General features: G+C 40.9%; 1 protein-coding gene across 1 annotated transcript in view; it reads left to right on the plus strand.

Moving 5' to 3' along the window:
- The window catches only part of CRHBP (corticotropin releasing hormone binding protein), a 77,905-nt gene extending 57,169 nt beyond the window's left edge, over positions 1–20,736 (plus strand). Inside the window, exons 2-8 of the mRNA XM_033110953.1 lie at positions 9,010–9,397; positions 9,728–9,821; positions 10,140–10,297; positions 11,783–11,993; positions 13,712–13,860; positions 16,900–17,017; positions 19,981–20,736. Of these exons, the coding sequence (XP_032966844.1) occupies positions 9,308–9,397; positions 9,728–9,821; positions 10,140–10,297; positions 11,783–11,993; positions 13,712–13,860; positions 16,900–17,017; positions 19,981–20,138 (978 nt within the window). The 5' untranslated portion in view covers positions 9,010–9,307 and the 3' untranslated portion in view covers positions 20,139–20,736. The remainder of the gene's footprint in view (positions 1–9,009; positions 9,398–9,727; positions 9,822–10,139; positions 10,298–11,782; positions 11,994–13,711; positions 13,861–16,899; positions 17,018–19,980) is intronic.
- The last annotated feature ends 2,898 nt before the right edge of the window (positions 20,737–23,634 follow it).

Here is a 23,634-nt window from a genome sequence, read left to right on the forward strand (position 1 = left end):
TTCTTTTTTTTTCCTAGATTCAGTTGGATAGTGGGATAGTGGGATTATTTTTCTCCTCCCCCCCAACTCTGAGTCAAACCATTTTTCTCTGTCTAGTTGTGGAAGATGCAGCTCACTGACCCATGTTGGTATTATGAGCTTTGTGCTCTACCCAGCTGAGCCAGTCAGTTTCTGGCCACTGACGGGCAGCTCACGGCAGCCCAGCCATTGTTCTCAATCTAGGTGTAGAGGGTGCAGCTCACTGGCCCATGTGGGAATCAAACCGGCGACCTCGGCGTTAGGAGCACAGTGCTCCAACCACCTGAGCCACCTGGCTGGCCCCTTTAACAGACTTTTTTTTAAAGAACACTTGGATTTACAGGAAAATTGAAAAGAGAGTACAGAGCTCCCACATAGTTTCTCTTATTATTAACATCTTAAATTACTATGGTACCTTTGTTATACATAATGAATCAATCTTGACACATTATTATTAACTAATGTCTATTGTTTATTTAGATTTTTTTTAGATTTTTACCTAATATCCTTTTTCTGTTCCAGGTTCTCATCCAATATACCACCTTACATTTAGTTGCCATCTCTCCTTTGGCTCCTCTTAACTTTGACAATTTCTCAGACGTTCTTTGTTTTTGATGACCGTGACAGTTTTGAGGAGTACTGGTCAAGTAGGATGCCCCTGTATTAGAATTTCTCTGATGTTTTCCTCATGATTACACTGGGTTGTGGGTTTATAAGAGGCAAAGTGCCATTTTCATACTAGCAATGTGATTTATGACTGTTGGTGTTGACCTTGAATTGGCTAAGATAGTGTGTGGCAGGTTCCTCCACTGTAAAGTTGCTCTCCCTCCACTCCCTTCCCACACTGCCCTCTTTGGAAGGAAGTCACTATGCACAGCCCACACTTAAGAAGTGAGGAGTTATGCTCCTTCTCCTTGATAGCTGAATATCTACACAGACAATTTGGGATTCTTCTGCCTGGTAGATTTATCTCTTCTCCCCATTTATTAATTTATTCCATCATTTATATCAATATGGACTCATGGAAATTATTTTATACACTGAATTCTAATCTAATAATACATTATTTTGTTGTTCAAATTGTTCCAGTTTGATCCATTGAAATCTCTTTCAGTTGGCTCTGGTGCTAACTTTTTAACCCTACAGGTGTTTAGTATTCAGTTCAGTTTTTATACCATGAGATTTTAAAACACAAATGGGACCTACAATACAATTATTCTATTGGCCAAAAACTGAGTTCTTCAATATTAGATGGCTTCCCTCTCTTTAAATGCCTTGGAGGACTCTTATTCTGTTTGCACAGTAGTAATAATTAAAAATAGAAAAATATCAGCATTTAAAAGGGAGCAGTGTTTATTGATCCTTTACACATAATTCCAATAACCAGCTGGTGAGGGCATGCTGGTTTCATGGCTCAGGCACAGGGTTCAGTTTCTATAGGGTTGACTATGTCTGCTTTCCAGCCACTAACTATGCCCCACAAGCTGAGCTTTGCACCAGCTAACCTGCTTTTACAGATGTTGAATCAGTCTGGAAATAGCTGTTCGAGGCACAAGGGCATGCCTTGAAGATGGTGATTCAGCTCAGGGGCTTCACAGACAAAGGCTATCACACAGCTGGGGCACCTGGAGACCTCAAGTCAAAGCCCTAGAGAGTGTAGGTTAGAAATGGAAAGGCCTTGCTGTAAACTGAATGTGTCTCTCCAAACTTCTTATGTTGAAACCTAATCCCCAATGTGATGGTGTTTGGAGGTGGGGCCTTTGGGAGGTGATTAGGTCCTGAGGGTGGAGTCCCCATGAATGGGATCAGTGCCCTTATAATAGAGGCCCCAAAGAGCTCCCTTGCCTCTTCCACATGTGCGGACAGAGGAAGAAGACATTTGCCTATGAACCTGGAAGTGGGTCCTCACCAGACACTGAATCTGTTAACACTTTGATCTTGGACTTCCAGCCTCCAGAACTGTGAGAAATAAATTTCTGTTGTTCATAAGCCACCCTGTCTGTGGCATTCTAGTATAACAGCCTGAACAGACTAAGAGAGGCTCGTATTAATTATCCCTATATAATGCATCACTCCAAAACTGAGTGATGTAGAACAACATTTATTATCTCTCATGGTTCCTTGGGTATTGGAGCAAAATACTCAGTGGGGTGGTTCTGACTTGGGGTCGTTCATGATGTTGTAGTCAGCTGGTGGCTGGGAACTGGGATCACCTCAAAGACCTCTTCACTCACATGTCTCGTGCTCAGATCAAAATGTCTGGGGACTGAAAGAGCTGGGGCTCCCAGGCATCTCCTCTATCTCTATGTAGTTTCTCAAGCATGGTGGCTTCATGGTTGCTGGACTTCTTACATGGTAGCTCAGGACACCAAAGGCATGTGTCCCAGGAGAGAGACAACTCCATGCTGAAGGCATATTGCCTTTTTCTCACTTAGCCTCAGAAATCAATGTCACTTTGCCAAATTATTAGAAGCATGTTTCTAAATTGGGCCATATTCTAGGGAAAAGGAACCAGACGCCATCTTTTTGTGGGAAGAGTGTCAAAAAATTTGCAAACAAGTGTTAAACTGACCTCAGGACCTTAGAGACCCCCAGGGCTGGACGGCTTCCAGTGACCCCTTCTTTCCGTGTCCTGTGGCCCAGGAGGCTGGGGGACATCTCCCCTCTGCTATTAGTCATAGGACACTGCACCCTGCCTTGTGGTTTCCCTGCATGCTGCCCACACCGTTATATAGTGTTTTTATTAAACTCTCTGCAAATGATCCACTTGAGAGCTCTGTTTCCTGCTGCGATCTTGACAGTTACATTCACCTCCCTCATCTTACGTATGACGTGAATGACTTGCCCAACCTCCCAGTCAGTGACCCAGGGCTTGGGACACCTAAGCCAGAGCCCTTTTGTTTTTCACTCTGTAGTTAACATGCATGGAAACCGGAATGAAACCCCGAGAATTCTCGATTACTCCCACAGGGTGTGACCTCCACAGTGCTGTGTTGTGCCAGAATAGAGCCCGAGGCAAAAGGAAAAGTCACTAAGACCAATGGTGTCTTTATCTCAAACTCTGATATTTTGTTCATCGTGGAGTTTTTTTGCATTAATCTCCTTTTATAATATATTGCATTATAATATTATTTATCGTAATGAGTGAGTATTTGTGCCCCAGGCAAGTGCCCTAATTGCCCACCTGAGTCCCAGCGCTGTCCCTCCAGCTCCCTCTCACCTTCCTGACACCCCACCACACGCTGGCTGTGGTCTTTTAGAGTTGACCCCAGGAGCTGTTTCAGCACCTCCTCTCTTCCCTTTCATCAAGTTTTACCATTTGACTCCCAATACCTGGCTTGTGCCACCTCCCTGGATGTTGTCAACTAACATTTCAGTGGTAACAATTCTCTAATTTATAACTGAGAGGAGCAGAAGCCCCTCTGTTCAGTTTGCTTTTAGGTACCACCCAGATGTGCCAGGTGTATGTGTGTGCTAGATGCTGAGGACAGAGATGGATGAGCTGCAGGGCCAGACTTCTAGGAGTTTACCTTTAGGGCTGAAGACAGCCATATTAAAAATTATAATTAAGTATGGTAACGGTTATTCAGATGTATACATAAAATATTAATACTATGAGTATAGAATAGCTAAATCTGTTGCTCAGAGTTTGTGGAAGGAAGGAAGGAAAGGAGGATAAGAGGAAGGGAGGGAGGAAGGGAGGACTAACAGAGGGAAAAGCAGGCTGGCTGCTGGCAGGGGTCCCACAAAAGTGAGCTAAGAAGGCACCACAGATAGCTAACCACTGCCTAGCTACAGTTTTCCCCTCTGCTTTCCTTATTTAGAGCTTCTCGTGTCACTCCACACAATTGACAGACTTTTCTCCGTTAGAGCTATTCTAAGGCGCTAAGAAATGAGACTCTACACTGCGTTTCTCTTCCGTCAGAGAAGAGGCTGATGTTATGTGCTGATGCACGTCACCACTACCCAATGACAAACACACGAACAGCTCTGGGCCTGGCTGTACTTTTCCCTTTGATGCAGGCAGTGAGGGATTATTAAATGGCATTTCATTATGATTTACTGGCTAGATATTAGTCATGGCATATTTTAGAGTAAGCCTGAAGGGAGTTGAGATAACAATGTCACTCCAAAGTCAAGAACGCCATTGCACAAACATGACCGATCCCCAGTCTCCTTTGCAGTTATTGATCTGCCAGCATCTTGCTTTGGCCACTGCCATCTCACTTTTTGCTGCTATGCTAGTAATTTTTAAAACCTAAAATATAATTTTTAAGGTTAATTTCCAGGGCTGTTGTCTTTGAAGAAGGACTGATTATCTGGCTGGATATAGAGGGATCTTTTTATTTATTTTTATTTTGTTTTATTTTATTTATTAGTTTCAGGTGTACAAAACAATGCAATAATTAGATATTTCACCCCTCACAAAGTGATAACCCCCTTCTCCCAATCAGTTGCGCCTCTGACATCATATATATCTTTTACAATTCCATTGACTCTATTCCCTATGCTATACTCAATATCCCATGATTATATATATTAAATTATAGTTGACATACAATATTATTCAACTTCAGCTTCAGGGGTACAGTACAGTGGTCAAGCATCTGCACCGTCCATGAAGTGGTCTCCCTAACAAGACATGTGCCCATCTGATACCCTACCAAATCTTTACACCATTATTAATTATATTCCCCAAACTGTCTTTCATATCCCCATTGCAATATTGCAGTTGCAAATTTATGCTGTCTCATCCCTTCCCCTTCTTCATCCTTACCCCTCTCCCTTCTAGCAACTATAAGTTTTTCTTCTATATCTCTGAGACTATTCTTGTTTACTTTGCTTGTTTATTCTTTTCTTTAGATTCCACATAGAAGTGAGATCATATGGTATTTATCTTTCTCCATCTGACTTATTTCACTTAACATAATGTTCTCTAGGTCCATCTATATCATTGCAAATGGTAAGATTTCATTCTTCTTTATGGCCGAGTAATACTCCATTGTATAAATGTACCACAGTTTCTTAATCCAGTCGTCTACCGATGTTTCCATGTTTTGGCTATTGTGTATAGTGCTGCAATAAACATAGGGGTGCATATGTTTTTCCAAATTAGCGTCTTAGATTTCTCTGGGTAGATACCCAAGAATGGAATTACTGGGTCATAGAGGAATCTTTTTAGTCTAGAGTTTGTTTCTGACTCATTGTGATAATCTGGGCAGGTCTTTCAATCTCTCTTATTTCCTCCCATCACTTTTTTGGCAGCCTTCTTGCCACATCATTGCTTTCTTATTCCCAGTGTCTGAAAGTCTTAACGGATTATGTCTATCAACAATCCTTGATATGGAATCAAAATACTGTTCTCTTTGGGCTGTACCTAATTATCTTCTGTTTCTGCTTTGTAACTTCAACTTTTCCCTTTCCTCAATCCTCTCAATTCCACTGCTCCCTACATCTCAGCTTTTCTCTCTGATGCAGCTAAGCCACCATCCATTATAATGCATAATCTTTAATAGGATCCATTCCTAGCTAGTCTTTTGAAATACAGTTTTGTAATTGTATTTCAACTTAGTTTTCTCTTTTTTTAACTATGGCTTTTAACGTTTCTTAGTGTTCTAATAGGAAGTTATACATTTAAATTCAATAATTACATGAAAAACATATTCTATGCATGCGCTCTTATAAAATTATCGTTAGAAAGAAAGCTCTAGTAATAAAGACATAACATGATTGGTGTAATTTAATAATAGCTACCATTCAAGGCTATCCTCTATGTGGGGCATATATAATATTTAATTCCTATAATAATTTCCAGCGTACATCACATTTTACAGGTAAGAAAAGTTAAGATTGAAGAGGTCACTGAACCAGGGTTTTTCTTTTTCTTTTCCAGTCTGTTGAAGAAACCCATTATCTCGTGACTCTAGCATCCCTTTTTCTGGAAATTACTTCTCCCTTCAACATCCAAAGGCTGTCCTGGGGACAGGCATGATATGACAGGATGTTATCCCCTGGTCTCTGAGTCTTTTCCCACAAAGTTTTGTGGACTAGGGATTATGAGAACATTGGCTCAGGGTGTTTTTATTTGTTAAATGGTAGCATGTAAAGCTTAGGAATTGTTAGCTGGTTTGTAGTCAGAGAGACTGCAAATGTGGGGTGAAGGCAGCCTGAGACAGAGAGATAGGAAGTAGCAGTTGAGCTTCTCTGCTTCCTGTTTTCTGCCCTCAAGACACCCCTGTGTCCTGACAGTAATTCCCATTTTTGCTTAACTTCAAATTTAGTATCAGTCACTTGCCACCCCCAAAAGACCTAATGTTAGTGGTCTTAACTATAACAAAAGAAGATAATGGATTTGGGTTGAAACTCACTGACATCTCAGGGTTTCATTCAAAGGCGGGCTTATACTGTGGTTTCCCCAAACATATTTAGTTTCTTCCTTCTTGATCTCAAACACATCTGAAAAATAAACCGTATCTCTTAAAAATGGTTGCATTAAAAATAGCCAAATTTATTTATGAAAACAATTGAAAATGAGTTGTTGGCTAACTACAATGCGTTTTATTCAGTCATCTTTATTTCTTAAAGAACTCAATCACGCCTCATTTCCCAACATTTCAACATATCAGCCAGTAAAGGAAAAAGGAAGGTCTTCTAAAGCATGAATTGGTAGTGTTCTTTTGGAAGTCATTAAAGAGAGAAAAAGTTTACAATTACAGACAGGGAATGCTTAAGGGGGTCTTAGGCCTGACCCTAGAATAGAAAGAGATTTGGGATTATGGTGTTCTCTTTGCTGCTTCTGGCACCTCATAAACTGTGCATAAACTGTGGCAGACTCCATAAGCTTACACTTGGCTGTCACAATCACATTATAGGCCATGTGGCTGAACACAAAGTCCCTTTGCATGCTACTTAGAAGTTGTCTGCGTACGTCTCTTCAGTCTCAGCACAATTTAAAAATCCGCGCCCTCCCCCCCCGCCATGTTTATGAATTTAAGATGGATCTCTATTGGTGGCCACCTTCAGTGACAAGTAGCTCTGGGGCTTTGTGAAAGAAAAAATGTCTTCATCCTACCTAACAAAATCTTAACCCTGCCTAACAATAGTTTAAGAATACTGTTATTCTTAAACTATAAAATACTGCTCAGGGAGTGTTATCATCAGATTGTCTCCAAAATACACAGAGAAACTAAAATGTTTGGCCTTCCTGTGTGCAGTTCCTGAGGAGGGAGCATCATGAATCAATGGTAGGGACATTATTGTTGTCTGTATATCCGTGTGCCCCTGTGTCCTTGTGTGTGTGTGTGTGTGTGTGTGTGTGTGTGTGTGTGTGTGTGTGTGTGAGAGAGAGAGAGAGAGAGAGAGAGAGAGAGAGAGAGAGAGCGCAGACTGGAGAAGAGTGTCTCTGTGGTGATGCTAATAAAGCTCGACCTCCAAAGTGGGAGAAGCAGGGGTCTCTAAGATGAGTGCTGGGCTTCATTCTGGGAGCCAGCCCCGGCCATGACTAGGTTGATGAGAAAAAGACCAGGGCTGTGGCATTCAGGATGAGTACGCCTGAGCCTCCCCCGGGCACAAACTGGTGGGAGACAGACCTGAAGCTGGCCTGAAGTGTTTGAGGCCAAGCAAGTTGGCATTAAACCGTTTATTTTTCTCCTCTTGTATTCCTCTTAGGTTTCTTTATACCCTCTCTAAAATTCAGACATCTAAACAGTTCCAGGATGGGGAGAAGGACGTGGTGGCCAGTGTTCATGAACTTTATGGGACCTTTCCTTTCCTGCTGTCTGTGGTCTGAGGACTGTTTACAAAGTTGGACGATGGTAGGAAGGCCTCCTGTTTAAACAACTAAGAGGCAGCACCTTTGGTGATCAGAATTGTCTTAAATATGATCAAGTTCTGACACCACGAGGTAAATTACTGCTTAATTTTGAGTATTTATAAACTAAAAATATAACCATTTCCTCGAGTTAAAACCCTGTATTATGGTCTCATTATTTGTAATAATTTTAATAACAATGAAAGCTATGATAGGGCCATGTTTTCTGTCAGGAAGAGGTAAAAACAACATGAAGTTTTTAGGATTTGTGTAAGGTTGGTGCAAAAGTAATTGCGGTTTAAAAGGTTAAGAAAAAAAATTGCAAAAACAGCAATTACTTTTGCACCAACCTAATAATTGCTTTGGTTAACCCATAGACTGGAAAGGGGTGGGAAAGCAGAAAGTGGAGTGTCCCCATATTTCCCACAATTTCGGACATAAAGGAGAAGCAATTCTCTTCCTGTCCAATCAGCAAAGATAAGCTTATAGTTAACTAATTTCTGGATCTCCAAGTCATTTGTTTAGCCTTGTAAATTTGCTGATGAGGAGCTATAATAAAGCTTCTGGACAGTGCTTTCTATCAGAAGATTAAAGTAGTCTAAGTGTTTGAAGGTGTAAAATGGAATGACTTCATCTCTCGGTGGTTCAGATGGATGCTAAGGTCACGGCCTTAGGTAGCCGGCCCAGGAGTATGTCCATCGTGTATACATTCAGGCTAAGTGACAGCACTCAGCTGAAGTCCAGAAGTCCACAGACGCCGGATTAGCTTTCCTTTAAGGAATTCCTTACAAGAAACTGGACCAGGATAAAGCAAAGACTGAGGAACAGAAAGAAAGCTTGAATTACATTACTGCAATATTCTGCAAAATCAGATTTTGGCTTCTGTTCTTCTCTTTGGAGCTGAAAATGCCTCAAGTTTCTTACTGAGAGTCACGAGCAATTGCATGAATACTATATTCTCTGACAATTTCCATCCAAGTCCATCCAAGATTACGTGACAAGGTTGCATGATAAGGTTATTATGTGTTTGGGTATTTTATGCATGTGTGTAACATTATCACTTTGCTTTGTAAAACCAAAAATCCCCTGAATATCTGAGGGAAAGGATAATTCAGCACTTGGCAGGTCAAGTAAAATGCCCTTTGTTATTCTCTATCCCTGCCTCATTCTTTCTCCCACAGTTTAGTTCACTAAGTTTTAAGAGCCTGAAATCATTCTTCGTGAATAATGCTCGACCACTCTGAAGATTTGGGGCTAAGAGCTGGACCCTCGTCATCACCACGCACTTTGTCACTGAGACAGGGTAACCCATGGTTACTGAGCTCAGATCAGTTAAGGGGCAGAGAGCCTTCCCTCCTCACTGCTCTATAAAAGAGAACCAGCCAAGGGACCCTAACAGCTTCCAGCTCTCAGCTTGGGCGAAGGTGTGGCAGCAAAGCCTGAGACCTTGGGAGCAGAGCACACCAGCTGCAGAGAGGCATGGCCAGCATGTCTCCTTCCTTCAAACTTCAATGTCACTTCATTCTGATCTTTCTCGTGGCTCTAAGAGGGGAGAGCCGGTACCTAGAGGTGAGCAGTCCCCGAACTGACCCATCACACCTCCCGATGTGTGTGTCCAGTCTTGGGGGGCACGCAGGCTGTCTGGGCTCTCGCCTTTGTTGGGGTTAGCTCTTTCTTCCCTGTCTTTTGCGCGGGTCTTTCCCTTGCTTCCCCCTCTCCCCCCGACTGGTCTTGCTCCCTGCCTCTTCCTCCTTCCCTCTGGTCCCTTGGGATACTCTTGTCTGATGGAAGGGAAACCATCACTTTATTCTCTTTGCTGCGGGGCAGGGAGAGCGCCCGGCTCCTGGTCCCCTTTCCCACCCCTTGAACTTTTCCGGACTGACCCATTTCCCTTGCCAGCTGCGGGAAGCCGTGGACCACGACCCTTTCCTGCTCTTCGGCTCCAACCTGAAGCGGGAGCTAGCGGAGGAACAGTTGTACCGCCGCGCTCTGCGTGAGTCTGCACTGCCGGGCTCTGTCGGTCAGCAGCCGGGAGGTGGGGAGGTCGGGACTCCGTGCCCAGGGCAGGAGGCTCCATGGCACCGCGGGAACGGGCTGGCCAGGACCAGCGGGGGCATAATTCCGATCGCTGAGGGTCCATCCTGAGGAGGAGCGCTGGAGCGAGATGGGGTGATGCACCCCGGGGTTCGGGAGCCGCGGGCCGAGGAGGCTGGGAGTTGGGCGCTGGGTGTTGCAGACCCAGAAATGGGGCGCTCGGAGAGGGGTTGCCCGGGGCATGCCCGGGACCCCTGACCCCACTGCCCTCCTTCAGGGTGCCTGGACATGCTGAGCCTCCAAGGCCAGTTCACCTTCACCGCTGACCGGCCACAGCTGCACTGCGCCGTCTTCTTCATCGGCGAGCCGGAGGAGTTCATCACCATCCACTACGACCTGGTCTCCATCGACTGTCAGGGTGGGGACTTCCTGAAGGTGAGGTGTCCCCACGGAGCAGCCCCAACCTCGGGGCACGGGAGGGGGGGATGAGCCAGGGTGCTACGTCCAGCGGGGGGCTGCCGAGCTTGGGGAGCCGTTGATACTCTTAATTAGACGTTCCGCTGGTACCCAAGTGAGAGAGGAGCGTTCCGGACCCCCCATGTTACAGGAACTTCCCCCACCCCCAACCTCTAGACCTTCCCCCACACCCCGAAGGTCCCGTGCCTCGGACACTGCAGTAGTTTGTAATCCCCTCTGTGCGCTTTTGGGGCCAGACCCTTATAAAGACTTGAACTAGCGCCACTAAATGTGGTGCTACGTTCTAGAGGCAGATGAAAATGATACAAATTAGCGCGAGCGCTCGGGTCCAGTACACCGGCGGACGCTGGTTAGAAGACTCGCCCCACAAGTCTGCCATCTGAGCGGGTCTTGCTCCTGCTGGTGTCTCTTTCTGTGGAGCTGTTCCAGGCTCGCAGTGGCTGTCTTCAATACCTGGGTGATCCGATTTTGGAGCAGTAGGGCACGGGCTGCTATGAGGGGATGCTGAGATAGAATCTAATATGAGACAGATGGGGGGGAGTACACGACTCCAGCCTCACAACATCTCCTGTCCCAGCCATTCTCCATAAGTCTAACGGGTCAGCTGCGGATGGCTGAAGTTCTATGGTTCAGTGAAAAAGATCATGATTAAAACCTCCAAGTGCAATTATTTTGGAACCTGTCAAATGCGTTAGAAGAGGACTGGTCTGGTGAAGTAATTTGTAGCTTGTGATTTTGCTAATGTGAACCAGGTTGGACTCATTAAATTGGTGACCTGTGGTGATTTTAAGAGTAAATTCAATAGACTCTGACCTTTTGTCCAACTGCAAACTTTAGCAAGTGAAGGAAAAAGTCCTAAGCAGCATATCAGCCATTGTTGCCTGAGTGTTGACGTAGTTCTTGATATTTCGATGTGAGTTAAAAAAAAAAAAAAAATGGGGAAAAAAATGGGGGAAAAATAGATGTATATAACCATTGGCAGGTAGGTAAAGCTGCTGTTTCAATTTTTTCTTTTGTTGTCTATTTTTGAGATATTTTGTTCATATTTCAATGAGGAGAAGAAAGAGACAAGTTGAAAGCCAAATTAGGCTTCTGTGGAATTAATTCTTCTGAAGGTGGGATGTGTGGAAAATATGACCAAGATAAAAATGTATATTGTCTGTAGTTTCATTTACCAAGGTGGCTGAAATTATAAAATAAAGTTTACTTACTTTAGAAACTTTAAGGCTTATTTTTAAAAGCAATAACTAATTAATAATTTCATTTGTAAACATCCCTCACCATCAAAATACATACAAATGGAAAGCAAGTAGGCTGTCAGTTCTTCATTTATGACTGAAGGTTCATTGCTGGGTAACTTCCCCCCAGCCCCCCTTTCAACACACCTGTGATTTCAGGAGTTGATGGCTGTGATCATCTATGTCTGTATTTTTTTGTTGGAAGGTATTTGATGGTTGGATTCTCAAGGGGGAAAAGTTCCCCAGTTCCCAGGATCATCCTCTCCCCACAACTGAGCGGTATATAGATTTCTGTGAGAGTGGTCTTAGTAGAAGGAGCATCAGATCCTCCCAGAATGTGGCCATGATCTTCTTCCGCATCCACGAACCAGGAAATGGATTCACGATAACCATAACCACGAATCCCAACCTCTTTCGTAAGTGGGATCCCTGCCTTTTCAGGGCAGAGATAGGACTTGTGGTGGTCCGTGGGGAGGGCTATCTAATCTGCTTTTCAAAAGTAGTACCATTGCACAGACAAGAAATTTGAAGTGAGAAACGATTTGAATGGAAATTCTTTTGTAATTAGAAGTGACCTAAGTGATATATTCTATCTATTGTTATGAAAATCAAATCATAGTTTTAAATTTATTTCCCAGGCTAGATAGGATACTAATTTATGGTGAATAGAATTCTATTTTTCCTTCCAAGTCTTATTCTGATCTCTTAAGGCACTACAATGCATTCAGTGACAAACTTGAATCCTTCCAAGTCATTCCACTGATCTGGGATAAGCTTGAAAGAGCAGATATGAAGTTGCAGTCTTAGAGGTATTTAGGCAAAGGCTGAAAGACTGCATATCTGGGATTTGGTGGACAGATTTCATGCCCTGGACAGAGGGTTGGACCAGAGGACCTCAATGTCACCTTCTGATTCTGAGCCCTCCCACTCTAATTTAGTTCATTTCTGATGGATACGTCCATAGGTGAATAGCTGAATAGCCCAGACCTAAGATACATTATCTTAACCAAAATGAGTCATTCATTGGCTTATTTTTTCCCCCAATTAAAAGAAAAAAAATTAAGTCAGGGAAAGAAAGTATCACTTATTTTTGGTTGCATATAATAGTATTGATACTAATGTTTCATATGATCAGAGAATGTGGCCTAATCTGCCAAAGAACAATGTATTGACCAATCTTCTGAATTTTTGTTTGTTTGTTTTTAAAGAAGCTCCCCAAAAAGGCTGTTTCTGAGAGCTGGAACAGTATAACCCTAGAGGACAACATGAAATGTTTCTCCTATATTTTGTTTGGTTATAAATCAGAAACCTTTTTGGAGTCATCAAGGAATTTCAGTTCTTTTTGAAATTAAGTGTAATTAAAATTATAGGAAGGAGGCAAGAGGTAGTTCTGAACTTTTCTGATCAATTGCAAATTTTTATCCCATAATTGACCAAAAAAAAAAGAAAACTCTGATGCTTCCAGTTTCATAGCTGGAAGAATCAATTTAAGTCTAGACTTGAGACACAAAACAAAAAAATTCAGAAATTCTTGGAGTAAATTAAACAGTAAAATTTATCTTTTAGTCAACTTAGACCACTTAACACCCAACAAATATTTACCAGATGTAAGCCTGCTTTCTAGTTTTTCTCAGCCTATTTTGTGACTCTTTTATTATTTATTTATTTTATCATTTAAAAAGTAACATTATGGCTCTGAAGTCATTGAATGAAGGCTTCAGACAGACAAGGTTTGAGTTCTGGCCTCAGCTTTAAAGGCCTTGATTCTTCCAAACTCCCAGCTTGAACTTGGACCCGAGTTAACTGAAGTGTTCCTAGAACTTTTAGCAGCTCGTATTGTTTGGTTGGTTATTCATTTATGTCTGTGATTTTTATAAACAAAGCACCCCCCAACCCCCCGGAGATAAAGACTAGAAGCCCCTCAGAGCCCAGGGCATCCTGATAATGTCTATACATCACTGGTGATTTTTATTCCCTAACTTCTCCTGTCTCCAAGTTGCCTTTGTGATATGTACCGTCTTCTGGGCCACAAGGCCCTAGACTGTAAATGGGAGACTGGAATAAGGATAAGGTACATTTCTATGAAAACCCAGCATACCAAATAGTGAAAATGTGATTTTGTTTCTCTACAAAGCCTGCAATGTCATGTCCCAGACCCCAAATGGAAGGTTCACCCTGGTAGTTCCACATCAGCATCGAAACTGCAGCTTCTCCATCATTTATCCTGTGGTAATCAAAATATCTGATCTCACCCTGGGACACTTAAATGGCCTGCAGTTAAAGGTGAGTTGCTTTCAAATCATTTATTAAGGCCCCAGCTTTATCAGAGCAAAAGTAATCGTACAGCGTAAATGTGGACCTTCGCGAATTGGAGTAGTATATATCCTTCTGTTTGACTGTTAAGTCTCAGATGTGTGTGCCCTCGCTACTTTGACTAAACCCGTCTTCTATTTCCATTATGCTGCAAGTTTCATTCTTAGGTATCCCTAGTGCCTACTTGAATACTTTTCTTGTGATGTAAGAAGTGTTTTCATTGGTAGACTTGTGGCATATAATTACAATTGAATTCTCTTGTACTTGCCTAGCAGTACAAAATCTCTCCTAGCAGAAACTAGTGAGTCATCTACACAGCTGCTTTCCTGATTATTGGAACTTTTTTTGACATGAAGGAAGTCTCTCATTGACTGTGTTATGAAGAAATGCTAAGTGTAGCATAAAATAGGAAATTGGATTTTTATGTTGAAAAATACAGTAAAGTTTTGAAGAGTTTTTTTGCATCACATTTAATTCAATACATTTTGCAACAAAATATTAGCTGAGAATCTCTATCAACTTGTTTTCCCACGAACTTCTGAATGGATCTTAAAATTAATGCTGAGCTTGACCACATTTACTTGCACTGATAGTTTCTTCCCCCTGAGTCATCCTCATTTCCTTTGACTTTCTCCTATGCTTACGTTAAGATAGCTCATGTATTTTCTGGCATCAAAGACAGCCAGATTTCAGGGACACCAAATCAATAGGACCAGGAGTGAGAAAAGTAGTATGTCTAATTTCCTTTAAGCACTACATTCATGGGCAGTGTTGTTGGATTTTTTTGTTTGTTTTTTTGGTTGAACCTTAGGAGAAGAATTATTCTTTGATAAAGACCAGGATAAGTGGATGTCTCTGGCATAGCCTTATTGGCTTGAGATTGTTTGTATGTCATTCCTGATGTGTAGTATAGAAGACAGCAACTGTGATAGCAGATTGAGAGCTCGATACTTTAGTTATTCTTGACTATGAGGAGTAATCTTGGTGTTTCTGCCATTAAAAATGTTAAAGTCTGCGGTGTTCCAGGCATCTGTTCCTATATAAAATATTTTTTGATTGCTTACCATGTGCAAGGCACTATTATAGGTGCTGGAAATTAGCAACGAACAAAACAGATCCTGCACATGTAGAACCTGCATTCTAGTGGGATGAGACAAGCAAAAGTGTCATGTACTTCAACTAGTGGTGAGTGCCCCACAGAAAATGAAGCAGAGTGCTGTCATAAACATTGATGGGGGACAGGGGAACAGAAGGAGGAGCAGGGAGATCCTTGAGATAATGTGGTCAGGAAAGAAACCTTCTGAAAAAGAGGCATTTAAAGTGAGACTTGAGTGATAGATACGAGGGAGTCAGCAGCCACAGGAAGAGCCTGGAAACAGAAGGAACACTAGTGTAGAGGCTCAGAGACAGAAATGGGCTTTCTGGGTTACAGAAATGGAAAGAAGGCAAGGTAGCGGGGGAGTGATATGAGGCAGTGTCAGTGAGTTGGGCAGGGGCAGGGTTTGGAGAGCCCAGCAGGTCATATTAAGGAGTTTGAGTTTATTCTAAGTGCAGCAGAAAACCACTAAAAGGGTTCAGGCAGGAAAGGCTGCCCTCAGACATCCTCTACTCAAAGGAAAGGCAATTGAGATTTTTCTTCACCCCTAAATGGCTAATTCAACTCTTCATACAAGAACATAAGTCCTGTGCAGAGTGGGGCTAACTAGTCCTCTATTTCATTATCTGATGAAATTATGTGTAAAGCACTACGCATAGAACCCAGCACATAGTAGGTGCTTTAAAAATGTGTGCCCCTCCCCCACTTGCCTACTTTCATTAGGCAGTTACTGTTATACTATTTTCTAGTTTACTGTTTAGTTCTAGTTGCATTGTAATGCCTTCTAAATGTTTGCGAGTGTGTGTTTATGTGCACGTTTAACATTATTTTAGATCTGGGTCCTTATGTATCAGGGTTTATCTGGTTAACTTTGAGTGCCTTGACACACTCCACTAGGTGTCTTGATGGATATGCCTTAATGAAGAAGAGGATCACAGGTAAAACCAGCTATACCATTTGTGGGGAACAGTACAAAATAAAAATGTAGGGTCCTTGTTTTAAAATTATTAAGGATTTCGAGACGGTGACAGTAGAGCATTAAACCAAGCACAAGGCTTTTGTCAGCATGGACCCTGAGTGGCAACACAGGTGGCATGCATAGGAAAGCAGCCTGGATCACAGAAGATGGGTGGCCCAAAGGGCAACATTTGGGACTGGGAGGGGCTGCTTTGTTTGTGTGGGAAAGAGAAACACAGGAATTGCTGTGGGTGAGACAGTGTGGAAAGGATGAAGTGCTGCAGAAAAAGGTGGGTACAGCGGATCACACAAAGAATCTGAAACCAGATTCTTGTTTTGAGCAGCTTGACATAAATTTGTTTTAGTTGGAAGGAGAAAGACGATGTAACTCTAACTTGAGACTCAAATTAGGGTTCTCTTCTTTCTTTAATATTCTCGTACCTAATCTAAATCCTTATCAGCAGAAATGATAAGGATTGTGCCAATAGCAGGAAAAGTCCCTTATAAAGAAGAGGAAAAGAAATGAGTGGAAGGAAAAAGTGATGTGAAAGTCCTGTTTATCAAAAAACTGACTGCATGCATCAAGAAATTCAAATAATTCAGTATGTATATCCAAACGATTTAAAAAAGCAAAGCATTTCAGATTCAGTTTTCATATATCGTATATGGAGTTTACAGATTCCCATTTCATTATTCCAGTCCTGGAGCTTATAAAAAAAAAATGCACACCCATTTAAAAAAATGATTACTCAACTGATTTAGAAAAGCAATTCTTATGATTGTTTTCTTTCTAAATGTCTGTTTAATTTCCGGAGTCCTGGATGTTGAATTAAATGGCACTGCCAGGAAATCTGAGGCCGACTGAATGAATGAATTCACCAGTTTGACATTGGTCCATTGGTTTGTCTTCAATAGTTGGTTTAAATATGTCTTTCCCTGTTACTTGATTCTCTCAGAAACCCTCAGCAGGATGTGGGGCAAAAGGAGACTTTGTGGAGCTGCTGGGAGGAGCTGGACTGGACCCTTCCAAGATGATGACGTTAGCTGATCTCTGCTATCCTTTTCATGGCCCTGGTGAGATGTTTCTGTGATTACCATTGACGTGCCTATCAACATTGCGTCCTTAAATAAAACACCTCACATGTTTTATACATGGGAAGGCAACTTCCACCAAAAAAAATACCCCTTCAATTTTGCACATTGAGCCAGCATGAGGATTTTACGTGTACAGTATCAAGAATGCATTACCAAAATATCTGACATTGGGAGAGAAACCTGTGAGGTTACAAGGATGCGTGTTTAAGGTTGGCCCTAAGTAGAGCTATGAAAATTACAAAGCTTTTTTGTTCTGTGTTCTTTCTACCTCCTTGAAGGTTCTTGCTTTCATCCGTTAGATGCTAAAGAGTTTGTTTATTAACTGAAAACTATGGTTCAAAGAGTAGATGTATCATCAATTAGCAATAGTGTAATGATGAAGTACTATCTAAACTTTTCCTTACATGTGTATAAATGTATGTGGTACTCATATATATGTATGTGGTACTCATAGTAAATAAATTAAAAAGTGATGTGCCTTATTAGAAATTCTCAGAACTGCTGGATGTCTCTAACTTCTAGCAGCAAAACCAGCCTCTGAAAGATCACTGCAAAAACAGAAGTAAATTCTGAAATCTTAAAGTGATCACTGGTAAACACAAGAAACCAAAAACCAGTTTAATGCACAGTATGCCAAATGGAACCAGATCTTCTTTGTTAGGGATCAGTGGAGATTTTCCATTCGATTACGCTCAAGTGTACTCAGGGGAGGTGGGAACCGCTGACCTCATGACCAGATTAATTAACGTAGTCCAAGTGGGGAGGCAGAGGATTACATAAACCACTCCCATAAACATCACTCCCATATCTGTACTTCAGATGCAGGAATCAGGATTATCCTTAAATAGACAAAAGTGAAACAGGAAAGGAAGAACAACAATCTTTAACAGCAATTTTTATCATAGCCCCCTTCCTCTCTTGTAACTATAGATCACTAACCAACTAGGTAATGAAGCTGCAAATCAGACATCCTTTTGATCAGCTGTTGCCTGTTTTAATTAAAACTAGATTTGCCCACCAGGATTTTTTTCTCTCTGAGCTACTGCTGGCACCTTAGTAAACAAAACATCTCTGGAATAGAATATACACAGGTAAACACTAAGACTCAATATATATTCCACTCTCCCCCAGATACGTGTGCATAAAAAGAGTGCCAGATGAGATTTAGGGCAGGACTGGGCCCAGGGCAAGCTTTCCAATCAAGGTAGAGACAAGAGGTTTCTAAAAACTCACTTTACTGAAAACTCAGAAATTATTTTATGCTAATTTACACTTGAGCTCTGGTTTAAATGGTCAGTGCTTATGGCGTCTCTTGCCCTTTGCATGTGTTCTTTGAGGCACTGGATCCTTCCATGCTAATGGACACCTGTGAGGAGATGCAATTGAGCTGGGGAAGATTAGATTAAGGACTAAAGAACGCTCGTGTCTTCAAATTTAGATATTTGAAGCCAGAGTGATTTTGGTGCTTGAATTATATGACTTGAATTAGGTAAAAGGGTAAGACTAAATGCAACAAAAACCTCTTTTGCCTAAATTATCTAGGTAATTGAAACTAGTCAAAAAAATCTGAAGGCTTGAATTCTATGACTCATTGGTTCATTTTAGACTTTTTTTCTTTCATTCACCATGTTTCCATGAGCTCCTTCTAAGTTATTCAGACAATGAAGAATTATTAGGGACGCTGCCCTTTAAATTAGGAATTATGTCAAAGAATAAATAAACAATGTGCGGGAAGGAAATAGGGCATGTTATGTAGATTAAAGTTCAGAGTGAAATCAGAAAAAAAATGACCTTCCAAGTCATTTAAGGAAAATTAAATTTGGATTTCCTCATAGAAGCATAACATGGACTTCCTGGTGCTTGTATTAAAGTAATTATCGAGTTTATATTTATTATGTCTCCAAATTGACTTTTACCTCAATTCATAACTCTATCTGGCTGTTTTACTGAATTTAAATCCAGACACACATGTTTGTGAAGTACCAGCTATACAATAAAGTCTGTGTTTCTCAGAATTAAGGCTTTATGGAAACAAAGTGGGGAGGAAAAGAAATTGAGAAAATTAAAACAGCAGAAAGGATTATTGTAGGGCTGATAAATCTTGCCTTAGGAACCAGCTTGAGGTTGGAAGAATAAAATAAAAGTAATTTTTAATAAAAATAATATGAGTTTCAGTATATAACTGCTCAGGCACATCTGTACTAGAAAATACATAAACATTGCCAGATGCTTATACAAATAATGAATAAGACTGGATTTAAGAGAAGTCCATTCCACATACGAAACACAGAAAAAAAATGAGAGAAAATGTACAGGATAATAAAACAAAAACGAATATATTCAGTGTAATATATCTAAGCGACACAAATGATTTTTTGTTTATATGTAAAACAGAATGATTACCTAGACTCAGAAAATAATAAACAGGTGATTTTGGGGGTCCACATAAATGTCCAGCAGTACACTCTATCCTCTAGCCCTGCCTACTAAATGCACGCCCAGACAGGACAACCACAAACTGCCCCTGCACATTTCCAGCCTGTCCCTAGAGGGCAGTACTGCCCCCAATGAGAACACAACTAGAGTAAAGGTGTAGTGTGGACAGACCACTACCTTTACCAAAGTCTTGCAGATAGAACATGAAAGTGCAAGGAGACATCTTCTTGTCTCTATGCAGCCATATTTATTTGGCTCGCAGTGTTCTTGACTTGAGAAGAAAGGCTGAATTCAGTTTCACTATTCTATAATTAATTATATGTTATAATAAAAATGAAAAAAAAATGCTTCACCTGATAGCGGATGCCTAGTTTAAGTGCATGAGTACATGAGTATGTGATACATTCCTTCGCTTTCTTTGTATTTAAATGATCTTGTCAACACAAATGGTTTGACTATGTAGTTTCTAACCGCTGGGAAACTTTCACTTTTTCCATGAATTATAGCTCAAATGAAAATTGGCTGTGACAACACGGTGGTGCGCATGGTTTCCAGTGGAAAACACATAAATCGTGTAACTTTTGAGTACCGCCAGTTGGAGCCATACGAACTGGAAAACCCAAATGGAAACAGTATCCAGGAATTCTGTTTGCCTGCTCTTTGAATAACCAATCCAGTGATTTACATGCTGTTAGCTAAGTGAGTTTTTAAATGGCTATTATATATTATTTTGATAACCAGCTTGTTAATAGCCTTTCATATCAGTCAGTATTCACAGCCTTGAGTCCATCTCTTTCTCTCTCTCTCTCTCTCTCTCTGTCTGTCTCTCTCTCACACACACATTTGTTTTTGTACCTTGCTTCTTTTTCATTTGTAATATATAAATGACCACATGGCAGAAAATAAGCCCCTCTTTGGGAAAAAAAAAGTTTTCTGTAATCCTTTGGTATGCTACAAACCTGAACTGGAAAGACAAATGTAAAGCAATGTGTAATTAAAAAAATGTATCTCAATGGAAAATGCTACAAAGAAATAAAAATGGTGGCATTCATATCAGTTTTATAACATAAAACAATTGAATGTGTATACCAAAGTAGTTGCATCTGCTTATTTATTTTCTGATTATTATTCTGTTTACAATAGATAATAGTTGTAGTTATTATTTATTGATTTGCAACAACTTGTTTTTAACAAAACTTTGTAGCATGGAAAAAAATTTCCATCCATAAATACAAACATGAATAAAGAAATTCGGAATGTTGGCACTGTGATATTGTGCTTTGTTTTCTGAGTAACCTCCTCCCTTATTACCATCAGAAAATAATGTTTTCATGTGGTGCAGAAATAAATGCTGAACAAAATCATTTTAGACATCTTAGAGCTAGTAAGAGTCCTGCCCATTGAAGTTGAATTATTTAGAGCACAAGGTAGATTGCAGTGTTTGAACAAACAACACTAACTAATGGATCCTGACAGGGAAGCAGGATGCAGGATCACTGAGCAACAAAGGAAATACTCCTAAGTGATATTCTCTTTACTTTGGATTAATGGATGGAAGCTACAAACTATGCTATAATTAATGGCCTTATTATGATTCCCAAACATATTTCATCTAAAGTTTATTTTATAATGGAATGTACTGAATCCCATACACTAGGCTTGTTAACAAAAGCTGAAAACCAGGCAGAAAGACAAATATTGACTGAAAGTGCTAAAGATACCCAAGATTTAACACAAATTTTGGCTCAGTAGATATTTTGCAATGAGTGAATACTTTAGGAAATGAATGAATAAATGCCTGAATGGATGAATATATAATTCCTGATTAGTTATATAAATGTTGGATTCCTTATTTCATAGAAAGCTAATTCTATGAAGTTGAACACTTTTATCTTTTTCACAGCCCCTCTAGCAACTCAAGAATCAATGCAGTCATTTATACCATTGTCAGAAATGTCAGGCTTTTAACCCTCATGATCCCTTTATGCTGAGTAGAGAAAATGGTCTGAGGTAAGGAGGCAAGTATGTTACCATGGAAGTTAGGACAATCTGCTTTTGTTCCTAAGGGACATTTTGAAAGCTACTTAGCCTCTCTGCACTAAAATTGGTGGGACTGTGGTCTCTAAATTTTCTTTTACCTTGACATTCTGTGGTCATTCATTTGTGACATATTTTACTTCAAAGTTTGTTATTGCATTGTAGTGTACATTTTTTGAGAGGATGACTACTTCAGGGAACTGTCCGTGACTTATTCTTTGGAGATCCATGACTTAGTCTTCATTCCAAAAGGATGGGACAACTTTCTGGAAACAAGATGGTAGATGAGATCTCTGGGGGAGAGTTAAAGGATGTGTCTTCAATGGTACCTCCATTAATTGAGTAAAAGGCCATATGAAATTTGGGGCAAATTTGACTTTATAAGAAAAACAGAGTGGCTGACGTTATCCCCTCTGGAGCTAACCTTTTTGAACCCCCAGCTCTGCCATTTACTTGAGCAAGTGACTTCTCAGTGTCCATTGCTCAGTTTTTAATCATCTGTAAAATTGAGGTAATAAAGGCATATCCTTCAAATACAGGTTTTGTCAAGATTAAATGGTTAAATATATTTAAGGCCTAAGAACTGTGTCTTGCACATATCAGCTGTTATTTTTAGCATTATTTCTTCTAAGCAAATTTTCCACTCTGGGTCCTCTGTACTCTTAGTGGGGCATTTGCTTTGTGCTCTGAAGGTTTGTACAGATTTGATTGCCTGTTTCATCCCAGGACCTTTGTGAGGAAGCTAGTGTTATTTAGGGTGTTGTCTGTGACCAAGTAAGGTTCCTGGGGACACTTGAGGGTGGATCATGTCAGGCCTTATCGGATTCCCACGTGCCCCTCCTTACAGCTGACCCCTATCTGTAGGCTCGGCACTGCTCCAGGACCCATCCGGATCTTCAACAGGAGGAATTTGAACAGTTATTTTCCAACATGCTGGTCATGAAAAGTCACTTCACAAATAGTCTGTCTTGCCTCTCTACACTGTACCCTCTGCAATTTTCCTAGTTCTTGGTTATCCCAGTCTAGCTCTTGCCTAACTTCACTCTGATCTTCCACTCCTAACCCCTGTCTTCCTAAGTACTAACTAGATGACTCAGGCTCTATTTACTGATCACTGAATTTCCAAATTCCTCCTGCTTCCATGCCTGAAAGTTGGAGCACTTTTGTTCCTAGGTTTTAGGTCACTGTGTTCATCCCATCCTCTGGACACCTTTCTACCTCCTATAAGCCTGCCTTTTCTGCCAGTCTTCTAGCCTATTGTCTATGGAATGCATTGGTCTGCTTATGACATTGGACTTTCTCTCAGTATCTAAAACAGCATGTCTTCGTCACCTTCAACCTCTTCCTGGTACTGTTGCTTCATTTAGGAGGGCAGGGCAGAAATGCTATGTGTTCACCAAAAGCCCTTTCTTCTGTCTCCTGAGAACGCAGCTAGATTACATTTTTCAGCCTCCCTTATAGTCAGGTTTGGTCATGTGACTGAGTTTTGATTGAAGGAATATGACTAGAAATGATGTCCAACCCTCATGTAATCCTCCATACCTTCTCTTTCTTCCATTATTTACTGGCAAGATATTGAGGTTCCAACAGAGGACTTTGAGGATACAAGAAGACAGAACCATAGGATGCAAGAATACAGAACCATAGGATGCAAGGAGCCTGGATCCCTGGATGACCACATGAAAGGCTGCCTATTGACCAGGAATTAAATTTTGTGTAAATAAGAAGTAAATTTTTGTTAAGCTACTGAGATGATGATGATGATGGTATAACATTGAGTGTTACCATAGTTCATACAATGGCTCATACGATGGCTCTGTCTAAATCCAATTCTCAGCTATTCTCTAATTTCCCTGACTGGTTTTGCTATAACTATCCACATAGGCCTGATCTGATTGTCTTTCAGAGAAAAGTATCCCAAATGCATATTTTTGATCTCATGAACACCAGGTTTTAACTGATATCACTGTCCCCAACTTTTTCGTGTTCCTTAAAGGATCTGCTAAGACTAATGATTCTTATGAGTAGATTAAACTCCTTTGAAAATCTGACAGAAACTATAGATCATCCCCCCCAAAGCCCATGGATACAAGAAGACCCCCAAATTTCTGAGAAGTCACAGA

Source organism: Rhinolophus ferrumequinum, chromosome 7 (assembly GCF_004115265.2).
Source record: "Rhinolophus ferrumequinum isolate MPI-CBG mRhiFer1 chromosome 7, mRhiFer1_v1.p, whole genome shotgun sequence".
Taxonomy (NCBI): Eukaryota; Metazoa; Chordata; class Mammalia; order Chiroptera; family Rhinolophidae; genus Rhinolophus; species Rhinolophus ferrumequinum.